Consider the following 22257-nt stretch of genomic DNA (forward strand, 5'->3'; position numbering starts at 1 on the left):
GGAGACAGGCGATTGCCTTATGTTAATCCATGGAGCTAAATACCGATGATGTTTAGGAAATAGGAGGGTACTTCAGAGACACTGTTGTTCACCCAAGGACTGCATATGGTCAAGAGGCTGCCCTGAAAATGTATAAAGGGCTTTTGGGACCTGATCCTGTATGTTCTGGGGTTGTGCCCTTCCACTATCAGCAGAAACAGGTCGTCTCTGGAGTGGTTCTCAATCAGGGGTACGTGTCCCCTGGGGGTACGCAGCGGTCTTCCATTGGGTACGTCAACTCATCTAGATATTTGCCTAGTTTTACAACAGGCTTCCATAAAAAGCGTTAGCACAGTCAGTACAAACTAAAATTTCATCCAGACACTGGCTTGTTTATACCGCTCTATACACTATACGCAGAAATGGAAGTACAAGATTTATATTCCCAACGATTTATTTTATAATCCTATGGTAAAAATGAGAAAGTCACCAGTTTTCAGTAATAGTGGCTGTGACACTTTTGTTGAGAGCCGCTGGCCTGGAGAACGTCATTTCCGGCATGTACACACAAGTCCTCACCTGTTCTCCATACGTACGTCTCCACGGTGGTTCTGATGGCCAGTGTGACACAGGCTTTCATTAGAGAATTACGTGATATTCTCATGTGGAACGGACGGGTCACTCCTATGCACCTCTATGCCTGCTGCCAGTTGGCATCTGGAAGTCCTTGGGTCACACCTCCCACCACCCCTCCCCACAGCATGAGGGGCACCCCCGATGTTCCCTCCCCTGCCCACAGGAGGGTTGGTTTATCCCCTCTCCATGCTAATCTACCCCACTGTGAATTCCCCCTCCTGGAGATGGGGCCCTGTCATTGCTCAGCATTAGGTGTTCAGTGCCTAGGACAGTGGGGTCCTCATTCCTGACTGGGTTTCCTTAACTTAAACCAATGGTCTAGGACTCAGGAGATCTGGGTTCAATTCCCAGCTGTGCTACTGACTCCCGGGTCTGACCTAGAGCAAGTCACTGCATCTTTCTGAGCCTCGGTTTTCTACCTGTAATAATGATCCTTCTCTTGTCTACGTAGACTGAAGGGTCTTTGTGACAGGGACTGTGTGTCTGGCACAATGGGGCTCTGATCTCAGCTGGGACAGGGACTGTCTCTCGCTGTGTGTCTGGGCAGTGCTCAGCACAACAGGGCCCTGATCTCAGCTGGGGCAGGGACTGTCTCTCCCTGTGTGTCTGTGAAGTGCCCGGCACCGTGGGGCCCTGATATAACAGGACTGATATTATTTTGCCATTGCTACTTATTAAGGAGCAACGCCACTATTAAACAATGATGCTGAAGGGACTTTGCGGTGTAAAGGGCAGCCAGGGGATCTGGTACGTTTCACCCTGCCTCAGCCCCATCTCCCCTGGAGTTTCTATCCCATCGTCCACTCAGAATGTGGCTCCACGGGCTTTAAGGGGTTAACTCCACAGTGCTCCCCCCTCCGAGCTCCCCCGTCTCCCCATGTAAGCCCCAGATGGCTCCCAGCTCCTGATCTCCTCAGTTCCCCCTCCATGCTCCCCATGTCACCCCCACTACCAAAATCCTCTGATCCCCCCATTCCACGGCACCCACCCGTTTCCACTCCTCGTTCCCCAAACAGCCCCTGCCACCCATCTGCCCCCCTACCAGAATCCCTCCCTGATCCCTTCCTTCCCAGCCTGTGTTCCCCACCCTGCCTGTCCCTCCACTGCAGGGACTTCTGCCCTGACCCCCTCCCAGCCTGTAACCCCCTCCATGTCACCCACCTCCCCTACTGCTGAGACCCCTCCCAGCTTCCCCTTCCCCATGCCACCCTCCTCCTCAGTGGCCCGGATCCCTTCCTGACCCCTGCCACACAACACCTGGTTCCCAACTCCGGGCACCCCGTAGCTGGCTGGTTTCCCAAGGGTTAACAAAATTGCAGTGACGACACTGGGCGAGCATCCTGTCTGGGAGCTCTGGGATGACCCTGCCCAGCCCCAGTCCCAGGTGAGAGGCGGGGTTTGGGAGCGGGCGGTATAAATCCCAGAGTTTGGAGCCGGGACAGTGCAGCTCGCTTTACCCCAGCCAGCAGAGACGAGGTCAGCCACTGCTGCCTCCAAAGGCCTCCAGGATGGTTTCCGGCGGCGGCGGACAGTCGCCCCTTGGCGTGACTCCCATGATTCTCCTGGTTCTGTGTCTCCATCTCCCAGGTAGGTCCTGGGCCTCCCTGGGGGTTAAAGGTCGTCCGCTGCGCCTTTGGCTTTCATGGCTCGGAGGGGCTGCCGCTGGTTGTGATGTCAGTGACGGCTGCGATGGGGTGGTGAGGTGGTGTCGGCTGGGGAGAACAAGCCGGGTGGGAGGCTGCAATGGGGTGGTGCAGAGAATGCAGAGGGAGAGGCGGGCAGTGTGGGGGGTGCAGGCTGGGGGCGAATCAGGTAGAGAAAGAGCGGAGGTGGGTGGCAGAAAGAACGCGGGCTGGAGAGGGTTTTTTTTTTGAAGAGGTGTCCCAGTAGAGGGGGAGATGGATGGGGTGGGGAGAGTAGACCGGGATGGCAGATGCAGGAGGCATCCCAGCAGAGGGGGAGGTGGGTGGGGTGGGGAGCTCTTATGGGACTCAGGGAAGGATCCTGGAAGCAGAGGGGATAGATCAGCCCTGGACCTGAGCAGAAATTCCCGGTGGAGTCAACCTGTCCCCATTAGCTTGTTTATAAAGTGCGGGAATGAGTCAGAGAGAAGCAGGTGTGGCGGCTGGGGGTTATTAATTCCAGGTTGACTAGTTTTTATGACTGTTTTGATCTTCAGCCTAATAATCATGAAACTCCTCAACACCCAGTGACTTCAAAAGCTCTCTCTCACACACACACCCAGTACGTGCCTGGTAATTTCGCTTGCTGCCAGGCTCTCCTAATGAGCAAGGATACAGAAACTAGGAATAGAGCCCAGGAATCCTGACTCCCAGCTTCCCCCCTCCCCCCCCCCCCCCCCACTGTAACCACTAGACATTACTTCCCTCCCAGAGCTGGGACTAGAACCCAGGAATTCTCACTCCCAGCCCTCCTGGTCTAACTGCTAGACCCTACTCCTCTTCCATGAAAGGTGCAGTGCTGTCACAGGGTGCCCAGATGGGGACACACAATAGGGATTACCTTTGCACTAAGGGCATGGGGTCTATTGAAGTCAATGGAAAGACGTCCTCTTCCTCATTGACTTCAGTGGACTGGGAATCAGGACCTATTACATTGCCCCTAGTGATAGCCCCCTATCCCCTGCACCAATTAATAGGAGATGGACAATATTATAGCAGAGCACCAACCCTGCTCTAATTAAGGTTGAAATCAACTTTCCCTTTAAAGGCAGACTCTTCTAAAACCTGCAGGGTTATGTGGATTGCCTTGCAATTCGGTGGGTCTTCTCTGGTGAACACTCACTGTCATACCAGGTCCTCTGCCCTCAAGGGAAGCTGATGTGATTCAACTCCTGGCATAATACCATGGCACTGAGATACATTTATAGCGACGACAGCAATAATTTTATTATCGAAGGTGCAAGTGATAGCGGGGAAAGACAATGGAAACAAAACAGGGTGCATATAAAACATAACCCGCTGTCTAGAGACTAGCCTTCACTTAGCCGGCTAACTTTGAAAGTGATCTCACCCCAGACGACGCAGCCTGTCACCCAAGGTTGGCTGCGATCCCGTTTTCATGAATGTAACCGCACTGCCTGCTGATTTCTTAGGTGCCAGATAAAGGGGGGTCTTCCTTGCCTTCTGTCAAAGTCAGATTCAGGACTCACATAATTTGTCAGACCACTCTGTTTATTAGCAAAGCGCTTCGCTAATGCACCCAGATGTGAGCCCCTCTCTGAGGCTCGAGATAACTTATTTATACAGCTAAGCCAAAGCCAATTTAACATAAGAGACAAAAGAAAGCAGAAACTGACAAATATACATACATATCTTATTTGCATACTAACGTTTACCAATCTCCTAGCTCAGTAGGAGCTCTAAGTTAATTAGTTTGAGGACCCATTGTCTCACACTCCTTAATGTTTCTCCTCTTGACAACTATATTTCAACAAACCCTTCAAGTAGCATTTCTTTAATGAATTATAATTTCAATATAATTCATTCTACTTTCACACTTCCCTTTATAGCCCCTAAAGTTTGTCATCTGTCCCTAGAGTCAGGAACACCCTCCCTGTAGCTTATTCTATGGTGTGCTACCTGCCTGTTGATTTCACATCCCCTCAGCTGAGTTGATATGTAAATGAGGCTTCTACTGGGTTGACTTACAATGCTTCGTTTACATGCCGACCCAGAGAAATTTGTCCGGCAGAAAACCTCTTTGTCGTCCCTGCCTTGATACGGATGGTTGGAACAGATTTTCAGTACACAGATGTAATTCCTCGCATAGGAGCTGTACAGACATTTCACAACGATATTAATCACCAGCATGGTCCCAGCTGTCATTTACGATCTCACGTGGTGTTCTTTGGTGGACCAGAATATATGTGTCGAGATCAGGCTATTTGTGTAACCCAGTTGGCATTGGGGGTTTGTTAAGGCCACACCTGCTGCTGACACAACACTACCCAATGCAGTGCTGACTTGAAGGGGGCTGGTGCACCTCTTCCTTTGCTCACACACCAGAGTCAGGGAAAGGGGCTCACGGCAGCCCCCGCCACCGATCTCCTCATTTCACAATCACAACTCTGCCGAGCTGCTCCATCAAATCCCTCCACCATTCAATAACCAGAATGCAGAGGCTCTTGCCACCTCCAGGGGGGCAGAGTTAAGGTTGTGGGGGGTATTTATCTTAACTCTGTATTTCCTGATTTTAAGAAGCGTTAGTGTGGCTGAACTTGCCTCTGTGGAAGGGCACCCAGGCAGACTGAGTGCTGTGTTAACCAAGGGTTGTGCCAGTGAATAACCTCTCCGCCTCTCTCGTAGGCTCGGCGTCCAAGTGCATCCCACGGCTGGAGGAGCCAGTGCTGGAACCACTGCCAGCTGGCGTGGACCCCTACATGCAGCCAGCAGGGATCCTGCAGCCCCAGGTCCGCCCACAGGGGCAGGGGGTTGGTAACGAGCCTGGGGTATATGGAGGAACTGATTCTGGATCGTATGGAGGACCTGGGCCCGGATCATATGGGATAGATGGGCCCGGGGCCTATGGAGGAGCCGGGACTGGATCCTACGGAGGAACCGGGACTGGATCACATGAAGGACCTGGGCCCGGATCGTATGGGATAGACGGGCCCGGGGCCTATGGAGGAGCCGGGACTGGATCCTACGGAGGAACCGGGACTGGATCACATGAAGGACCTGGGCCCGGATCGTATGGGATAGACGGGCCCGGGGCCTATGGAGGAGCCGGGACTGGATCCTACGGAGGAACCGGGACTGGATCACATGAAGGACCTGGGCCCGGATCGTATGGGATAGACGGGCCCGGGGCCTATGGAGGAGCCGGGCCTGGATCCTACGGAGGAACCGGGACTGGATCACATGAAGGACCTGGGCCTGGATCGTATGGGATAGACGGGCCCGGGGCCTATGGAGGAGCCGGGACTGGATCCTATGGAGGAACTGGATGTGCATCATACGAAGGAGCCGGAACTGGGTCACATGAACAACCTGGGCCTGGATCATATGGAATAAATGGCCCTGGAACCTATGAAGGAGCCAGGCCGGCTGTATCAGTGGGGTGCTCCCCACCACAGTATGGGATGCCGGGTGCTGGCTATGCGGTTGGCTCAGGCAGGCCATCTGGGCACATCCGGCCAGTCTATAAGGACCCCAGCATCCCCTATGTGCCGAGCCTCTCGGAGCTGCCCAACCATGCAGGACGCGTGATATCGTCCATGCCCAGGGTCTCTGCTGACAATGGTGTTGGAGGGGGAGCAGGAACAGGAGATGTGTCAATGCCAGGCTCTTCCAATCCCATGCTGCCCAACGGCCCTTAATCCACAGGGCGTGAGGAGCGAGCTGGTGAGGTTTAGCAGCTAAGGCAGGAGGAGGGCAGGACGCCTGGGTTCTGTCCCCAGCTCTGGGGGTATGGTTTAGGAGTGAGAGCAAGGGAACGGGACTCAGGACACCTGGGTTCTATCCCCAGCTGTAGGAGAAGAGTGGGGTGTAGGGGTTAGAGTTGAGGCAGGCCAGGACTCCTGGGTTCTATCCCCAGCTCTTGATGGGGAGTGGGGTCTAGCCATTAGAGCAAGAGAATGGGGGCTTCTATCCCACCTCTGGGGGGAATGGGGTCTAGTGGTTAGAGCAGGGTGGGAATGGGGATGATGACTCCTGGGTTCTGTCCCGGCTCTGTGAGTAAGGTCTAGTGGTTAGAGTGGGAGGGGGAATGCGGGCCAGGCCTCCTGGGTACTAGCTGAGCTCTGTGAAGGGAGTGGAGTCTAGTGGTTTGGGGTGGGGGGTGGCTGGGAGTCTGTACTCATGGGTTCTATCCCCCACTCTCCTGTCATGCCCCTGACTGGGCCACTCCATTGTTGTGTGCCTCAGTTTCCCCCATTGTGTTCCAAGACCTTTTGCTCAATGCTTAGTTGTGGACGGGAGTAAGCGCTTATTGCCCTCCCTGTGTAAATTCCCCATCCCCATCCCCTCATCCACCATTTCCCTGATCTCCCCCCACCCAACCTGGATCACTTCACCCCTCCACCCCCCAACCACGTCTCCTTCCCATATGGTCAGTGATCTCAAGGCCTTTGTATTGCTTGGATGCCTGGGTGGGGGTGCAGAGGATGGCTGCGTCTCTCTCTGCTCCTCGTTTCTGGTGCTCAAAATGCTTCCAATAAAATCCTTGCTCTGCTAGGTCATTTGGCTTATTTCCTCCCTGTGGAGCGAGTTTGGGTCAGGAGCCAGGCAGCGCTGGGAGCTCACAGCAGGGACGGGACAGCCAGCAGCGGTGCACACTCCCCCCGACCTTGCTTCCCTACATTGCCTGCTGGGGACAGGGGGGAGCTCGGTCACTGGAGCCCATCCACGACGCTCGACGGACACTGCCAGCAGGTTCCTTCTGATGTGAGCATCTGCAAAGAACAGTGCTGAGAACCCACCCATTTGTTTCACCCATGGGGGTGAAAACCAGATTGGAACTGGCGCCCCCTAGAGGGGAAAGGCTCCGTGTCCCATTCCCTGCCCCCTGAACCATCCAGTCCCCCACCCTGGGGCCCAGTTGGAGCTGGGACCTCCTAAGGGGAAAGGCTCCCTGTACCATTCCTGGCCCCCCGAGCCAGCCAGTCCCTCTGCCTTAGGGCTGGATCAGAGCTGGGATCCCCTAGGGGGAAAGGCGCCGTGTCCCGTTCCCCGTCCCCCTGAACCATCCAGTCCCCCACCCTGGGGCCCAATTGGAGCTGAGACCCCCTAGGGGGAAAGGCTCCGTGTCCCATTCCCCACCCCCCTGAGCCAGACAGTCCTCCAGCTTTGGGGCTGGATCAGAGCTGGGACCCCCTAGGGGGAAAGGCCCCGTGTCCCAGTCCCATGAGCCAGCTGCTCCCTCCACCCTGGGGATGGACTGGACACTCTGCCCCCTCTCCTCTCCAGGCGAGACCACGGGCAGCGTTGGCATCAAGATGTAACACGGTTGCAAAAAAAGCGAACATTGCCCTGGGATGTATGAGCAGGCGTGCAGTAAGCAGGACACGAGATGTAATTCTTCCGCTCCACTCCGTGCTGATACGGCCTCAACCGGAGTGTTGTGTCCAGTTCTGGGAGCCACATTTCCGGAAAGATGTGGCCAAACTGGAGAAAATCCGGAAAAGGGCAACAAAAATGATGAAAGGTTTAGAAAACACGACCTATGAGGGAAGATTGAAAACTCTGGGTTTATTTAGTCTGGAGAAGAGAAGACTGAGAGGGGACATGATACCCGTTTTCAAGTACATAAAAGGTTGTTACAAGGAGGAGGGAGGAACATTGTTCTCCTTAACCTCTGAGGACAGGACAAGAAGCAATGGGCTTAATTTGCAGCAAGGGAGGTTTAGGTTGGACATTAGGGGGGAGGGATAGCTCAGTGGTTTGAGCATTGGCCTGCTAAACCCAACATTGTGAGTTCAATCCTTGAGGGGGCCATTTAGGGATCTGGGGCAAAAATTGAGGCTTGGTCCTGCTTTGAGCAGGGGGTTGGACTAGATGACCTCCTAGATGACCTCCTTCCAACCCTGATATTCTATGATTAGGGAAAACTTCCTAACTGTCAGGGTGGTTAAGCACTGGAATAAATTGCCTAGGGAAGGGAATCTCCATCATTGGAGATTTTAAAGAGCAGGTTGGACAAATCTGCCAGGGGTGGTCTAGATAATACTCAGTCCTGCCATGAGTGCCGGGGACTGGACGAGATGACCTCTCGAGGTCCCTTCCAGTCCTATGATGCTATGATTCTAAGATGGGCTGGGCCGGCGGGCAGAACAATCACCTCATCTGACACTCCAGTGTCAGATAGACCAGGGCGTCCCCCCGGAGATTCCTCCTGGCTCACCTCCGCACCGACCCCAGGCCCCACGTCTCTTGTGGAAGACAGAAATGTCTGAGTCTCCAACGTCTAACCAGGGCTGAGCTCACCCCATGCGAAAGGGGACGCGAGTTGTCTGACGGCTGCCTATGTCGCGGGGGCTTGATTTGGAAGGGGGGTGGGGTGGGAGGAGGGAGGTGGGACGGCTGCAGTGGGGAATAGGCCATCAGGAGTTTGGGGACACTGGGCTGGGGTGGCAGGCGGGGGAGGGGGAAGGATGGCAGGGGACAGGGCTACCTAGACGAGCGACCCGATCCACTGAGCCCAAACAGCGCGGGGAGCCCCCTGCACAGCAGCTAACAGGGTCGGGTTGGGGGAAGAGGTTTGCTGGAGCCACGGCTGGAGAAGAAAGCGTCCCCCACGCCCGGAGCCTGGCCCAGAGAGAGGCGCTTTGTACTGGCCTCGAGACGGGGAGTTCAAAGCCTAGCCCCAGAGCAGGGCCGGCCTCTGGAAAAACCGCACCCTGGGCGAACTTGTATTTTAACGCCCCTGTCTCCCGCAGCAGGGGCCGGGGCGGCAGAGGCTTCCAAAAAGTAGGGGGGCCAGGGACTCCGCCCCCTTCATGGCCCCGCCCCTGCCCCTCCTCTGTCCCCCGGGGCCACGCCCCCGGCCAAGACGGAAGCCAGAGCCAGGCTGGGGAGCCTGGGCCCCTCCACCTGCCAAGGCTGGGGGGAGCCTGAGAGTAGCCCCCAGCCCATGTCCCCACCCGCCAGGCCCTTCCCCCAGGGCAGGTGGAGGGTCCACGGCTCCCCACAGCTGCCCGGGCTCCTCGGCAGGGCTCTGCCGGCAGGGCCAGGGGGCGGGGCCTCGGGGAAGAGGAGAGGTGGGGGTGGGGCCTGTGGTGAAATGTGGACGGGCCATGGCCCCCTGGCTCCCCCTGTTCCGGCCCCCCTGCCCTGGGCTCCCCACCCGCCCCATCACCCCTGCCATCTCCCCAGGCTCCCCACCCATCCCCCCATTGCCCTGGCCCCCGCTGCCTTCTCTGCCCCACCCCACATCCGCCCAGCCCCTGCTGCCTCCCTGGGCCCCACTGCCTCCCCCCCTCATTGCCCTGAGCTCCCTTCTGCAGCCTTGCACCCCAGCCTTGCCCCGCTCCTTGTCTCTTGACCACGGCGCCCTCGGCCGTCACCCACCCCTGCCCCAGAGACATCAATGGGGCACGTCATCCTGCCGTGGTGCGGCTGGGGATTTCCGCTCCGCCCGCCCCCAGTGACTCCAGCAGGGGAAGGAGGAAGACGCTTAGACCGCCACAGCAAACGCACGGAGGACACTGGTCGTCCTCCGACCCACCCACGCTTCTGGTCGGGTTACAGGCTGCCATGCACCGCACTGCCCCTGGGGGGCGCTTGTTAGGGTTAGAGGCTGCCCTGCATCAGCTGGCCACAAGGCCTAGGGCCTGGGGTGCCCAGTCAAGTCTCTATTCCTGCAAATAAGCACTTACGGGTTTCCCAGCCAGGTTTCGTTAGTGGCTCTCCTTGGACCCCCCCTATACTGGTTCCCTGCCCAGCCGCTGCTGCTCCCCTACAAACCCTATGCAGACTGGCACCAGCTGTGATCTCTGGGGGCGGCCTGTTTCGTGGGCGGCTCTGCCCACGCTTCCTGGGGCTCCCACCCCACAATAGAGCCCGGCCGTCCCCTGGCTCAGGACCTTTCCTCTTACCGGGGCAGGGGAAAGGGAGTATGCAGTAGGGAGGGGCTGATGGGAGATGTAGTAACTCGCTTTGCAGGTCCATCACCCTGGGAAGCGAGAATGGGGCAACGGGATTTCAGAGCCATGGAGTGGGTTTGTGGGGAGGTGAGCAGATTCGGGAGAGAGAGAGATGTTCAGCTGGCAAGGGTCAATGGAGGTGACCCCCAGCGTCTCTGCTCTAACCCACTAGACCCCACTCCCCTCCCAGAGCTGGGTACAGAACCCAGGAGTCCTGATTCCCAGTCTCCCTTGCTCTAACCCATTAGACCCCACTCCCCTCCCAGAGCTGGGGACAGAACCCAGGAGTCCTGATTCCCAGTCTCCCTTGCTCTAACCCACTAGCCCGCACTCCCCTCCCAGAGCTGGGGACAGAACCCAGGAGTCCTGACTCCCAGTCTCCCCTGGTCTAACCACTAGCCCCCACTCCCCTCCCAGAGCTGGGGATAGAACCCAGGAGTCCTGGCTCCCAGCCCCCCTGCTCTAACCACTAGCCCCCACTCCCCTCCCAGAGCTGGGGATAGAACCCAGGAGTCCTGACTCCCAGCCCCCCTGATCTAACCACTAGCCCCCACTCCCCTCCCAGAGCTGGGGATAGAACCCAGGAGTCCTGGCTCCCAGCCCCCCTGGTCTAACCACTAGCCCCCACTCCCCTCCCAGAGCTGGGGATAGAACCCAGGAGTCCTGACTCCCAGTCTCCCCTGGTCTAACCACTAGCCCCCACTCCCCTCCCAGAGCTGGGGATAGAACCCAGGAGTCCTGGCTCCCAGCCCCCCTGGTCTAACCATTAGCCCCCATTCCCCTCCCAGAGCTGGGGATAGAACCCAGGAGTCCTGGCTCCCAGCCCCCCTGGTCTAACCACTAGCCCCCACTCCTCTCCCAGAGCTGGGGATAGAACCCAGGAGTCCTGGCTCCCAGCCCCCCTGGTCTAACCACTAGCCCCCACTCCCCTCCCAGAGCTGGGGATAGAACCCAAGAGTCCTGACTCTTCCGTCTGCTACCACTAGATTGTGCTGCCTCCCAAGAGATGTGCATGCCCGAGCGTGCTCCTAAATCACAGGAAAGACGCAGGTTCAATGACACCGGTGTGGCTGATCCGTGACCCTAACGCAGGGATTCATTAATTCAGTCCGTCACCTGCACAGAGCAGGTCTGATTCCCTCACGCAAGGGCCAGACCACACACACGACTGGCTGACCTGCCTCTGCGCAGAACTATTTGTCTCGCCCCCGTCCCCGATTCGCGACGAAATATCCGCCCTGCTCCGAGCCTGAGCGACCGGTCCCTCTGCTCCTTCCACCCCCACGGTCCCGAATCGCTGTGGCCCGGCGAGGTACAAACCTGGATTGGCTGGGGTCATGCGGCTGCAGTCGGGCGACCCGGGCGGAGCCACCCAGCCCAGCGGGTTTCCGGCTGGATCGCGAGGCCTCGCACCAGGGAGCGGCAGTTGTACTAACCGACCCAGGGGCTGGAGCATTCCCCTGCTGCAGCCCGTGACAGCAGATGTTTGCAGAGATGCAGAGCCGGCACCTTCCAAAGAAAGCAGGATTTATTCCCCCCCAGGGGTACGAAGCACTCAGGCGGATGGGTTAAGGGGGGGGCTGGAGGAAACGTCCAAGCCCAACTTTTTTGCCCTGAAAAATGCCGATTTGGGTGTGAGGCGGGAGTGGGTCCGATTTTTAAGCCTGGCTACTAGCGACGGGGGGGGGGGGGGGAGGGGGCAGGGAACCAGTCACTCCCAAGTCGGGGAGGGTGGGGTCGGGAGATGGACACTGCAGCTGTCGTGGGATTTTGAGACGGGGTAGAGAAATCCCCCCCCTGTGAGGTCCACGTAGTCTGGTCTCTGACAGTGACTGACAACAGCTGCAGAGACACACAGAGAGAGACAGTCCCTGCCCCGGCTGAGATCAGGGCCCCATCGTGCCAGGCTCTGCAGAGATACACAGGGAGAGACAGTCCCTGCCCCAGCTGAGATCAGGGCCCCGTTGTGCCAGGCGCTGCACAGACACACAGGGAGAGACAGTCCCTGCCCCAGCTGAGATCAGGGCCCCATTGTGCCAGGGGCTACACAGACACACAGGGAGAGACAGTCCCTGCCCCAGCTGAGATCAGGGCCCCGTTGTGCCAGGCGCTGCACAGACACACAGGGAGAGACAGTCCCTGCCCCAGCTGAGATCAGGGCCCCATCGTGCCAGGCTCTGCAGAGACACACAGGGAGAGACAGTCCCTGCCCCGGCTGAGATCAGGGCCCCATCGTGCCAGGCTCTGCAGAGACACACAGGGAGAGACAGTCCCTGCCCCAGCTGAGATCAGGGCCCCGTTGTGCCAGGCGCTGCACAGACACACAGGGAGAGACAGTCCCTGCCCCAGCTGAAATCAGGGCCCCGCGGTGCCAGGCGCTGCACAGACACACAGCGAGAGACAGTCCCCGCCCCAGCTGAGATCAGGGCTCCGTTCCGTTGTGCCAGGCTCTGCACAGACACACAGGGAGAGACAGTCCCTGCCCCGGCTGAGATCAGGGCCCCGTTGTGCCAGGCGCTGCCCAGACACACAGCGAGAGACAGGCCCTGCCCCAGCTGAGATCAGGGCCCCGTTGTGCCAGGCGCTGCACAGACACACAGGGAGAGACAGTCCCTGCCCCGGCTGAGATCAGGGCCCCGTTGTGCCAGGCACTGCCCAGACACACAGGGAGAGACAGTCCCTGCCCCAGCTGAGATCAGGGTCCCGTTGCGCCGGGCGCTGCACAGACACACAGGGAGAGACAGTCCCAGTCAGGGCCGTCCTTAGGCACACGTAGCATACGCGTAGGGAATCCAAAAGTTTGGGGCACCACTGGGACCGTAGGCGCCGGCTTCTCATCTTGCCGGGGGGTGCCCAACCTCCTGCTCTGCTCCAGGCCCCGCCCCCACTTCACCCCTTCCCCTAAGCTCTCCCCCCACCTCTTTCTGCTCCTGCTCCACCTCTTTCCCGCCTCCTCCCCCGAGCAGGCCCCGTCCCCGCTCCTCCCCCTCCCTCCCGGAGCTTGAATGCCGCGAATCAGCTGTTCGTGGCGCTCCAGAAGCGCTGGGAGGGAGTGGGAGGAGTTGGTAAGCGCGGGGGCAGGCAAGTGTGCGTAGGGCCCCATAAATCCTAAGTGCAGCCCTGGTCCCAGTCCAAAAAAGCTCATGGTCTAAGCAGCGAGGCACAGTGGCCTTAGCACTGGATGGTGACTCTGGACACCTGCATTCTATTGCTGGCCTGGCCCTGGGCCTGCTTGAGGACCTTCGCCAAGTCACTCCTCCTCTCTGTGCCTTAACTTCCCCATCTTTGACAAGAGGGGGAGGCTATTTACCTCCTTTGTGAGTCCGTGAGTCCCCGTGCTCTTCGAGAGCTGGCTATCATTACAAATGAAGGGTTATGATTGCCTTTTCACAGATGGCGAAACCGAGGCACGGAGCAAGAGACACAGTGACTTGCCCAAGGTCACACAGCGAGTCTGAAACTGATCTGGAAACTGCCCCTGGATCTCCTCAGTCTCAGCCCAGTGCACGAACTAGAAGAGTTACATTCCAGTTTGAGTGCTCACCGCTTTCGGTAAACCTGCCCCTGAGAATTGCGCCATCTCCTTAGGCTGTGCAACTTTCATTCTGCAGGAAACATCCAGTGGGCTTTACCTTAATCATTAACCCACTTCTGGAATGGAGAAACTGAGTCACAGACTGAGGAAGTGCCATATCTGGGAGAAGGGGATTAGAACCCAGGTCTTTGATCATGGAAAATAACCGAAGCTATGTAGGAACATGAGAGTAGAGGAGGCTGTTATAGATGCTTTTAGGCCAGCTCTGTATTCCCTCTCCCCCCTTTGTTATTATGTGTTATTTATTTATCAGCTGTCTAGTGAGGTCCTACAGGGGTCAGTCCTCGGTCTGGTACTAGTCAATATTTTCATTAATGACTTGCATAAGGGAGTGGAGTGTATGTTTTATAAAATTCACCAAGCTGGGAGGGGTGGCAAGCACTTTGGTGACCAGGATTAGAACGGAAGATGACCATGCTCAATTGGAGAATTGCTCTGAAATCAACCAGATGAAATTCAATAAAGACAAGTGCAAAGGGAAAAACCAAAGGCTCAAGAACAAGGCGGGGCATAACGGACTGTCCACCTCACAGTGTCCATCGGCAGTACGGCCGAAAAGGATCTGGGGGTTCGAGTGGACCACAAACTGAACACGAGTCCGTGTGATGCCGCTGTGAAAAAGGCTAATATCTTTCTGGGGTGTATTAACAGAAATGCTGTATGGGAGACCTGGGAGGATATTGTCCCATTCTGTTTGGCACGGGTGAGGCCCCACCTGGAGTACTGTGTCCAGCTTTGGGCACCGCACTTCAAGAAAGCTGTGGACAAGCTGGAGAGAGTCCAGAGGAGAGCAACAAAAAGGACAAAAGGTTTAGAAAACCTGCCCTATGAGGAAAAGTGAAAAACCTGGGTGTGTTTTGACTTGAGAAAAGGAGACCGAGCGAATATCTGAAGGGCTGTTACAAAGAGGACGGTGATCAATTGTTCCCCGTGTCCACCGAGGGCAGGAAAAGACGTAACAGGCCTAATCTGCAGCAAGGGAAGATTTAGGTTCGATATTAGGGAAAACTCTCTAACTCTCAGGAGAGTTAAGCACCAGAACAAGTTATCAAGGGAGGAAGTGGAAGCCCCGTCATCTGTGGTTTTTTCAAACAGGTTGGACAAACACCTCTCAGGGATGGTCTAGGTTTACTTGGTCCTGCCTCAGTGCAGAGGCTAGATGAGGGGACCTCTTGCAGTCCCTTCCAGCCCTGTATTTCTATGATTCTTTATTGGGAATCTTACTGAAATCAGGGCCCCGCGGTGCCAGGCGCTGCACAGTCACACAGCAAGAGACAGTCCCTGCCCCAGCTGCGATCAGGGCCCCGTGGTGCCAGGCGCTGCTCAGACACACAGCGAGAGACAGTCCCTGCCCCAGCTGAGATCAGGGCCCCGTGGTGCCAGGCGCTGCCCAGACACACAGCGAGAGACAGTCACTGCCCCAGCTGAGATCAGGGCCCCGTGGTGCCAGGCGCTGCCCAGACACACAGCGAGAGACAGTCCCTGCCCCAGCTGAGATCAGGGCCCCGTGGTGCCAGGCGCTGCACAGACACACAGCAAGAGACAGTCCCTGCCCCAGCTGAGATCAGGACCCGGTGGTGCCAGGCGCTGCCCAGACACACAGCAAGAGACAGTCCCTGCCCCAGCTGAGATCAGGGCCCCGTGGTGCCAGGCGCTGCCCAGACACACAGAGAGAGACAGTCCCTGCCCCAGCTGAGATCAGGGCCCCGTGGTGCCAGGCGCTGCCCAGACACACAGCGAGAGACAGTCCCTGCCCCAGCTGAGATCAGGGCCCCGTGGTGCCAGGCGCTGCCCAGACACACAGCAAGAGACAGTCCCTGCCCCAGCTGAGATCAGGGCCCCGTGGTGCCGGGTGCTGCCCAGACACACAGCAAGAGACAGTCCCTGCCCCATCTGAGATCAGGGCCCCATGGTGCCAGGCGCTGCACAGACACACAGGGAGAGACAGTCCCTGCCCCAGCTGAGATCAGAGCCCCATGGTGCCAGGCGCTGCCCACACACACAGCGAGAGACAGTCCCTGCCCCAGCTGAGATCAGGGCCCCGTGGTGCTGGGTGCTGCCCAGACACACAGGGAGAGACAGTCCCTGCCCCAGCTGAGATCAGGGCCCCGTGGTGCCGGGTGCTGCCCAGACACACAGCGAGAGACAGTCCCTGCCCCAGCTGAGATCAGGGCCCCGTGGTGCCGGGTGCTGCCCAGACACACAGCGAGAGACAGTCTCTGCTCCAAAGTGCTCACAGCCAAAACAGACAAAAGAGAGAGGTAATATAATCTTGCTTTTACACATGGGGAATTTAGGCACAAAGAGATTAAGGGTACATCTGCTCTACCCATATCACAGCCGTGCCCGCACGGCCCTGTGTGGGGAGATGCAGCCTACGCCTACAGAAGGGGTTTTTCTGCTGGTGTAGGAGCCCCAGCACCCCAAACGAAGTAATCTGTGGATGGGAGCCCTCTTCTGTTGTCATAGCTGGGTCTGCACTGGGGTCATATTGGCATACCTACATCAGCCAGGGGTGTGTTTGTTTCACAGCCCCGACAAACACAGCGTTGCTGCTATAACTTTGTGCTGTAGTCCATGCTCCTCCCAGAGCCTCCTGCACACCACGGAACAGCTGATCCACAGTGGGCTGGAGGGGTGGGTGGGGGAGCTTGGCTTCCATGGGCGCTCCAGCCCACAGAGTTGGCACCTAGGTATGAAACACAGGACAAAGATTAGCGGGGGTGGTGGTGGTTTAAATCAGGAAACACACATGGCTGGGAAGCACCAGACAGGAGAGAAGCCAAACCAAGGAAGGAGACTCCAGGATGGAGAAGCACCGCAGGATGTAGAAGCCTGAATGAGCCAGGAGACCCTTCCTGAGCCCATATGGTCCCCCGAGGTTCCCAAGGGATGGGGGAGCTAGGGAAGGGCTCTGGGGTCAGGACAGTGGTTGTGTTCTGTGTGATCTGTCCTTGCTTGTGTTTTATGTGACTAAGTATCAAAGATCAGCAGTGTTAGGCTCTGTGCAACGTGCCCCTGTGTGTGTTATCTGCTTCACAGGTGCCATGTGCCACTGACGAGTGCTAAAGGGTAACCCAGAAGGCCCATGGATGGAGTCCCAGGAGAAGGTGTGTTTCCGCGATGGTGCGGTGGGGGGAGTCTGAAGGGCCAGCACTCAGCCCAGAGGCTAGGCAGCTGGACAGCAGGTTCCAGATCTCAGGAGGGAGAGCTAAACTAAGGGTTTGTGTCAAGACTGGGACTGTGGCTGGACACTTCAAATACCTGCGGACCCAGCGGCTGGGGCCTTTCACAGCAGTCTGGTGGGCGGCTGGCAGGGGATACCTTGTTGGATCTGTGACACCCATTCCCCTCCCAAGGCTGTGAGGCACCTTGCTACCTGAGTGAGAGGAAATCTTGTTTGTGCCTTGCTAGGGGTCAGCTCCCCAGCTCCACCTGCAACGAGCGACACAAGAACTCCCTTCCAGGCCGTGCCATCGCTCTGCCGTTTAGCGACTGCCACTGCAGCTCAGTGTCCTCTGGGAGTGTCTGGCCGCTGGGCACGCGTGGTATTCACAAATTCGCCATTTTCAAAGAAGCGGCACGCGCATCCCAGCTGATCTGTTCCGCCTCCGCTCACCGCTCCACTTCACGCACAGCGCTGAGACGTGTCTGTGATGTTACACTCCATAATGTTTTATGGAAATACGATGTAAATGGAATATGCTTTATGCAAAAGGTCTCTTGTAAGGTATCATTACAAAGGTTATAACCTACTGAATATATTCCTCCTATTTTTATGCATGTATCATTTTTGTATCTGAAGCTAGAAATAAGAAGTATAACTCTGAGGTCCTTTGTAATTATGCAAAGAGTGGTCCATTAATGGTGGTTGAGAATCTTGATGGCTCCCATTGACTAGGACAATTGGTTATAAATGGCTCTGTTTACTTGAAAACCTTGCTGTGTATGTGTGTGCCAGCCTGTGGGTAATAAAGAATGAGGTCTCACAGGACATGTGACCAGGTCATATGATACTGGAATCCACCTTAAATCTGATACTTTTCCATTTAGAAGGAGGGGTGGGGACCCAGAGAGACAAAAGATTCCCGCCTTGTCCCAAAAGGGGGTGGAGCAGGACAAAGTGGGTCCAAGTCATGAGAAAGCCCCTGCTTACCACCTAAGATGCCTGCTGGAACTGCCAAGAACTGTACCGGGGAAAGGATTGGGCCCAGACTAGGAAGGAGTCTAGTCTGTGAAAGAAGCTTATTGGAACATCTCTGAGAGTGAGATTTACCTGTAATCAGTTTCTTAATGTATTAGACTTCGACTTGTTTCAGAGTGGTAGCCGTGTTAGTCTGTATCAGCAAAAAGAACAAGGAGTACTTGTGGCACCTTAGAGACTAACAATTTTATTAGGGCACAAGTTTTCGAAAGCTTATCCCCTAATAAATTTGTTAGGCTTAGACTTTTGTTTTTTGGTTTATTTTGCTTGGTAAATTACTATGTTCTGTCTGTTATTACTTGGAACCACTTAAATCCTACTTTTTATACTTAATAAAATCACTTTTCTTTATTAATATACAGAGAGTAAGTGATTAATACCTGGGGGAGCAAACAGCTGGGCATATCTCCCTATCAGTGTTATAGAGGGCGGACAATTTATGAGTTTACCCTGTAGAAGCTTTATACAGAGTAAAACGGATTTATTTGGGGTTTGGATCCCATTGGGAGCTGGGTGTCTGGGTGCTGGAGACAGGTGACCTGCTGAGCAGTTTTTGGTTAAAGTCTGCAGCGTTGCGGGTATGGCCCAGACCTGGGTGTGTGTTGCAGCAGCCCAGCACATCTGGCTCAACAAGGCAGGGTTCTGGAGTCCCAAGCTGGTAGGGAAAACGGGGTCAGAGGTAATTTCAGCACATCAGGTGACAGTTCCAAGGGGGTCTCTGTGACCGAACCCGTCACAGTGTTGATTGTGGAATAAGTTTGCTTAACAAACCCAGAGATTCAAGGAGTAGCAAGTAGAAGTCACGGGAACAAATGGTTCCATAGAAAATGAAACCAAAACATGCATTCTACAGCCTATGCTGAATTAACTAGATACTCTCCTGTCTGGTAGAGTAACGCTGACCCCAAATCCCTGCAGCTGTCTGCGACCGCCCCTTCATGAGACATGCATGCTCTCAGCTTGCCTCCTCGCTGAAGGACCCTGGGGGATTCTTTGCACCCCAAGATACACCAGACAAACCCTTTGTCTGTCTTCACAAACAGGATACAGCCCTGCTGTTTGTTTCATCCTGTAAGTTTCCTCTCTTGTATATTTCACAAGCTTTCATTCTGCCCCTGACTCAGTATGCAACCAGACATACATTATAGAATCAGGATACACATGCGGTCAGCCAGGGAATGAGGTGTCTCTAATTTCCTGCCTGGAAGGAACACTTCCAAGGAATGTCAGTTTCTGGTAACCTTTTTGAACCCCATGACCGTAAGAACATAATTTTCAGTCTTGATACATAACTCCTTCAATATGATCCATACGGATATCTCGCAAGGATTATAATAACCAGGGGGCTTCTGGCTCTTGGGTCGATCTCACGTGCCATCTGTCAGTGAAGTGTTATACATATATCTAATGCAGGGGGTCCCTGTACAACCCGATGTGCCCCTCATGTCGTCTGCTAGTCGGTAGTACCGGGGCCCTGGGCACAAGTATCTGTAACCATTAAACCATCTTTTCCCCTGAAGAAAAAATAAACAGAGCCCTCCTCTGCAAGACTCGCATCCACAATCAATGTTACTAGCAGCCTGGAGTCAATGGGGCCAGAGCCCCAGCTGGTGTGAATGGGGCTTAGCTTCACTGAAGTCAATGAATCCAGACTCCCAGCTGGCGTGAATTGGCCATAGCTCCATAGGGGTCAATGAATCCCTATCCCCAGCTAGTGTCAATTTACTTCAATGGAGCTATGCAACTTATAGGAACTAAGGATCCATGGCTGTAATTTCCTTCTACTCAAACAATGCCATCAATTGTGTGTGTTGGTAGGATATGTCATGCTCCAGATGCCAAGACCTGTTAGGAAACAGGGTTTAGTCCCTTTATATAGTCAATTCCCTTGCAGCAGTAGGTACAACACTATGGTGAGATTTTGATCTCAGTGACCCCAGTGTAAATCTGGAGTGACCCCATTGACACCAACATAAGAACATTAAAATGGCCCTAGTGGGTCAGACCAAAGGTCCATCCAGCCCACAATCCTGTCTTCTGACAGTGGCCAGTGCCAGGTGCCCCAGAGGGAATGAACGGAACAGGGACTCATCAAGTGATGCATCCCCTGTCCCCCATTCCCAGCTTCTGGCAAACAGAGGCTAGGGACACCATCCCTGCCCATCCTGGCTAATAACCATTGATGGACCTATCCTCCATGAATTTATCTAGCTCTCTTTTGAACCCCGTTATAATCTTGGCCTTCACAATGCCCTCTGGCAAAGAGTTCCACAGGTTGACGGTGTGTTATGTGAAGAAAATACTTCTGTTTGTTTGTTTTAAACCTGCTGCCTATTCATTTCATTTGGTGACCCCTAGTTCTTGTGTTATGAGAAGGAGTAAATGACACTTCCTTATTTACTTTCTCCACACCAGTCATGATTTTATAGACCTCTATCATATCTCCCCTTAGTCGTCTCTTTTCCAAGCTGAAAAATCCCAGTTTTATTAATCTCTCCTTATACGGAAGCCGTTCCATACCCCTAATCATTTTTGTTGTCCTTTTCTGAACCTTTTCCAATTTCAATATATCTTTTTGGAGATGGGGCGACCACATCTGTACCCGATATTCCAGATGTGGGAGTACCATGGATTTATATAGAGGCGACATGATATTTTCTGTCATATTATCTATCCCTTTTCTAATGATTCCCAAAGGAATTAGATTCTGATCTTAGTGATCATGGTGTAAATCCGGAGTTACCCCATTGACACCAATGGAATTCGATTCTGATCTTAAGTGACCATGGTGTGGATAATTTGGAGTGATGCCAGTGGCAGATGCATCTTGGATGGTCAGAATGGGCCAAGAATATGGGTTAGCAGAGGCCAGCTGGAGCTGACCCAAGATACGTCCATAGTGTGAATGAATGAAAGTAGAACACAGAGTCCATGGATGGGGGCTAGCTACAATTCTCCCACCAGGGAAGTGGGGAAGACCAGGGCTGGCACCTTTATGGGATGTGACCAGGGTGGGTCCAGCTGGGTACATGGATCAGCAGATGGGTTGAGAGCTAGGGAGAGCGAATGGGAGGATGGCAAAGTAGCTGAGAGGCAGCCAGACCTTCAACAAGGGGTCTTAGCTGGTGGGAATGGAGAGGAGCAGGTGGACTCTGGAGAGCACCTGGTGGAGAGCCTGCTCCTTGGCCAAGTGGAGCTCTCGTCTGTCCTTGGCTGTAACCGCCTTGCCGAACTGCCCAAGCCTGTAGACATGCCGGGACTCATCCCAATCCACGCTCACCTTAGCCTTATTATGTAGCTTGCATAGGACAGCAGGGATGGGAATGTGGGCGGTTGCCTGGGGCCTTCTCACCTCACTCCCGTCTTCCACTGCAGATCCAGAAAGCTGTGGGAGTGGCTCATGGGACAACACCCGGGCGATGTGTGGGAGATGCCACAGGGCTACTGGCTCATGACTAGAAGCCAGGATTCCTGGCTTCTACTGATGAGTCTGGGAGGGGAGTGGGGTCTAGTGGGTTAGCACTGCAGGGGCTGAGAGGCAGAACACCTGGGTTCTCTTCCTGGGCTCACCGGATGACATGGGGCCAGGCACTTCCCTTTGTTGGAGTTCCTTTCCCTATGTGTGTTAGGTAAGGCCGATGATGCCTAGCTAATGCCCATAACAGTTATTATTAATGGGTATGAACAATAATAACTCTCACGTGTGACACACTGTAAACAGATCCTGCCCTGTAGAGACAGAGATGGGGACACTCGGAGTCCTTTAGCTTGACTCTTCCCCTGTGTCCTTTTTGCCTTGTCTCTTCCCCGTGTCAGAAAGAGAACCCAGGCGTCCTGCCTCTCACTCTCCCTGGGCTAATGACTAGACTTCACTCCCTTCACTGAGCTGGAGACAGAGTTTTGATCCTCAGGCCCCCTTGTGACAACTAAGCTTCCCTCCCCTCCCCCAGCCGGAACCCAGGAGTCCTGACTCCCAGCTCCTCTCTGCTCTAACCACTGGACCCCACTCCCCTCCCAGAGCTGCAAACTGAACCCAGGAGTCCTGACACCCAGCCCTTCGCTGTAACCACTAGACCCCACTCCCCATTCCTGTCCACCCCTCCCCAAACAGTGCCCCCATTTAGAGTCAATCATAGTGCTTACAGTAGATGGTTGGATGTTGGCAGACCAAAGTGCTGGGTTCTATCCCTGCTCTGAAAGGGGAGGGGGGGCTAGTGGTTAGAGCAGGGGAGGCTGGGA

General features: G+C 55.3%; 1 protein-coding gene across 1 annotated transcript; it reads left to right on the plus strand.

Moving 5' to 3' along the window:
* The first annotated feature begins 1844 nt into the window (after positions 1–1844).
* On the plus strand, positions 1845–6916 carry LOC119567519 (keratin, type I cytoskeletal 9). The gene is made up of 2 exons (XM_037913705.2): positions 1845–2202; positions 4944–6916. Exons 1-2 carry the CDS (start codon positions 2124–2126, stop codon positions 5954–5956), a joined length of 1092 nt encoding a protein of 363 aa, XP_037769633.1. The 5' UTR covers positions 1845–2123; the 3' UTR covers positions 5957–6916.
* The last annotated feature ends 15341 nt before the right edge of the window (positions 6917–22257 follow it).

Source organism: Chelonia mydas, chromosome 14, assembly GCF_015237465.2.
Source record: "Chelonia mydas isolate rCheMyd1 chromosome 14, rCheMyd1.pri.v2, whole genome shotgun sequence".
Taxonomy (NCBI): Eukaryota; Metazoa; Chordata; order Testudines; family Cheloniidae; genus Chelonia; species Chelonia mydas.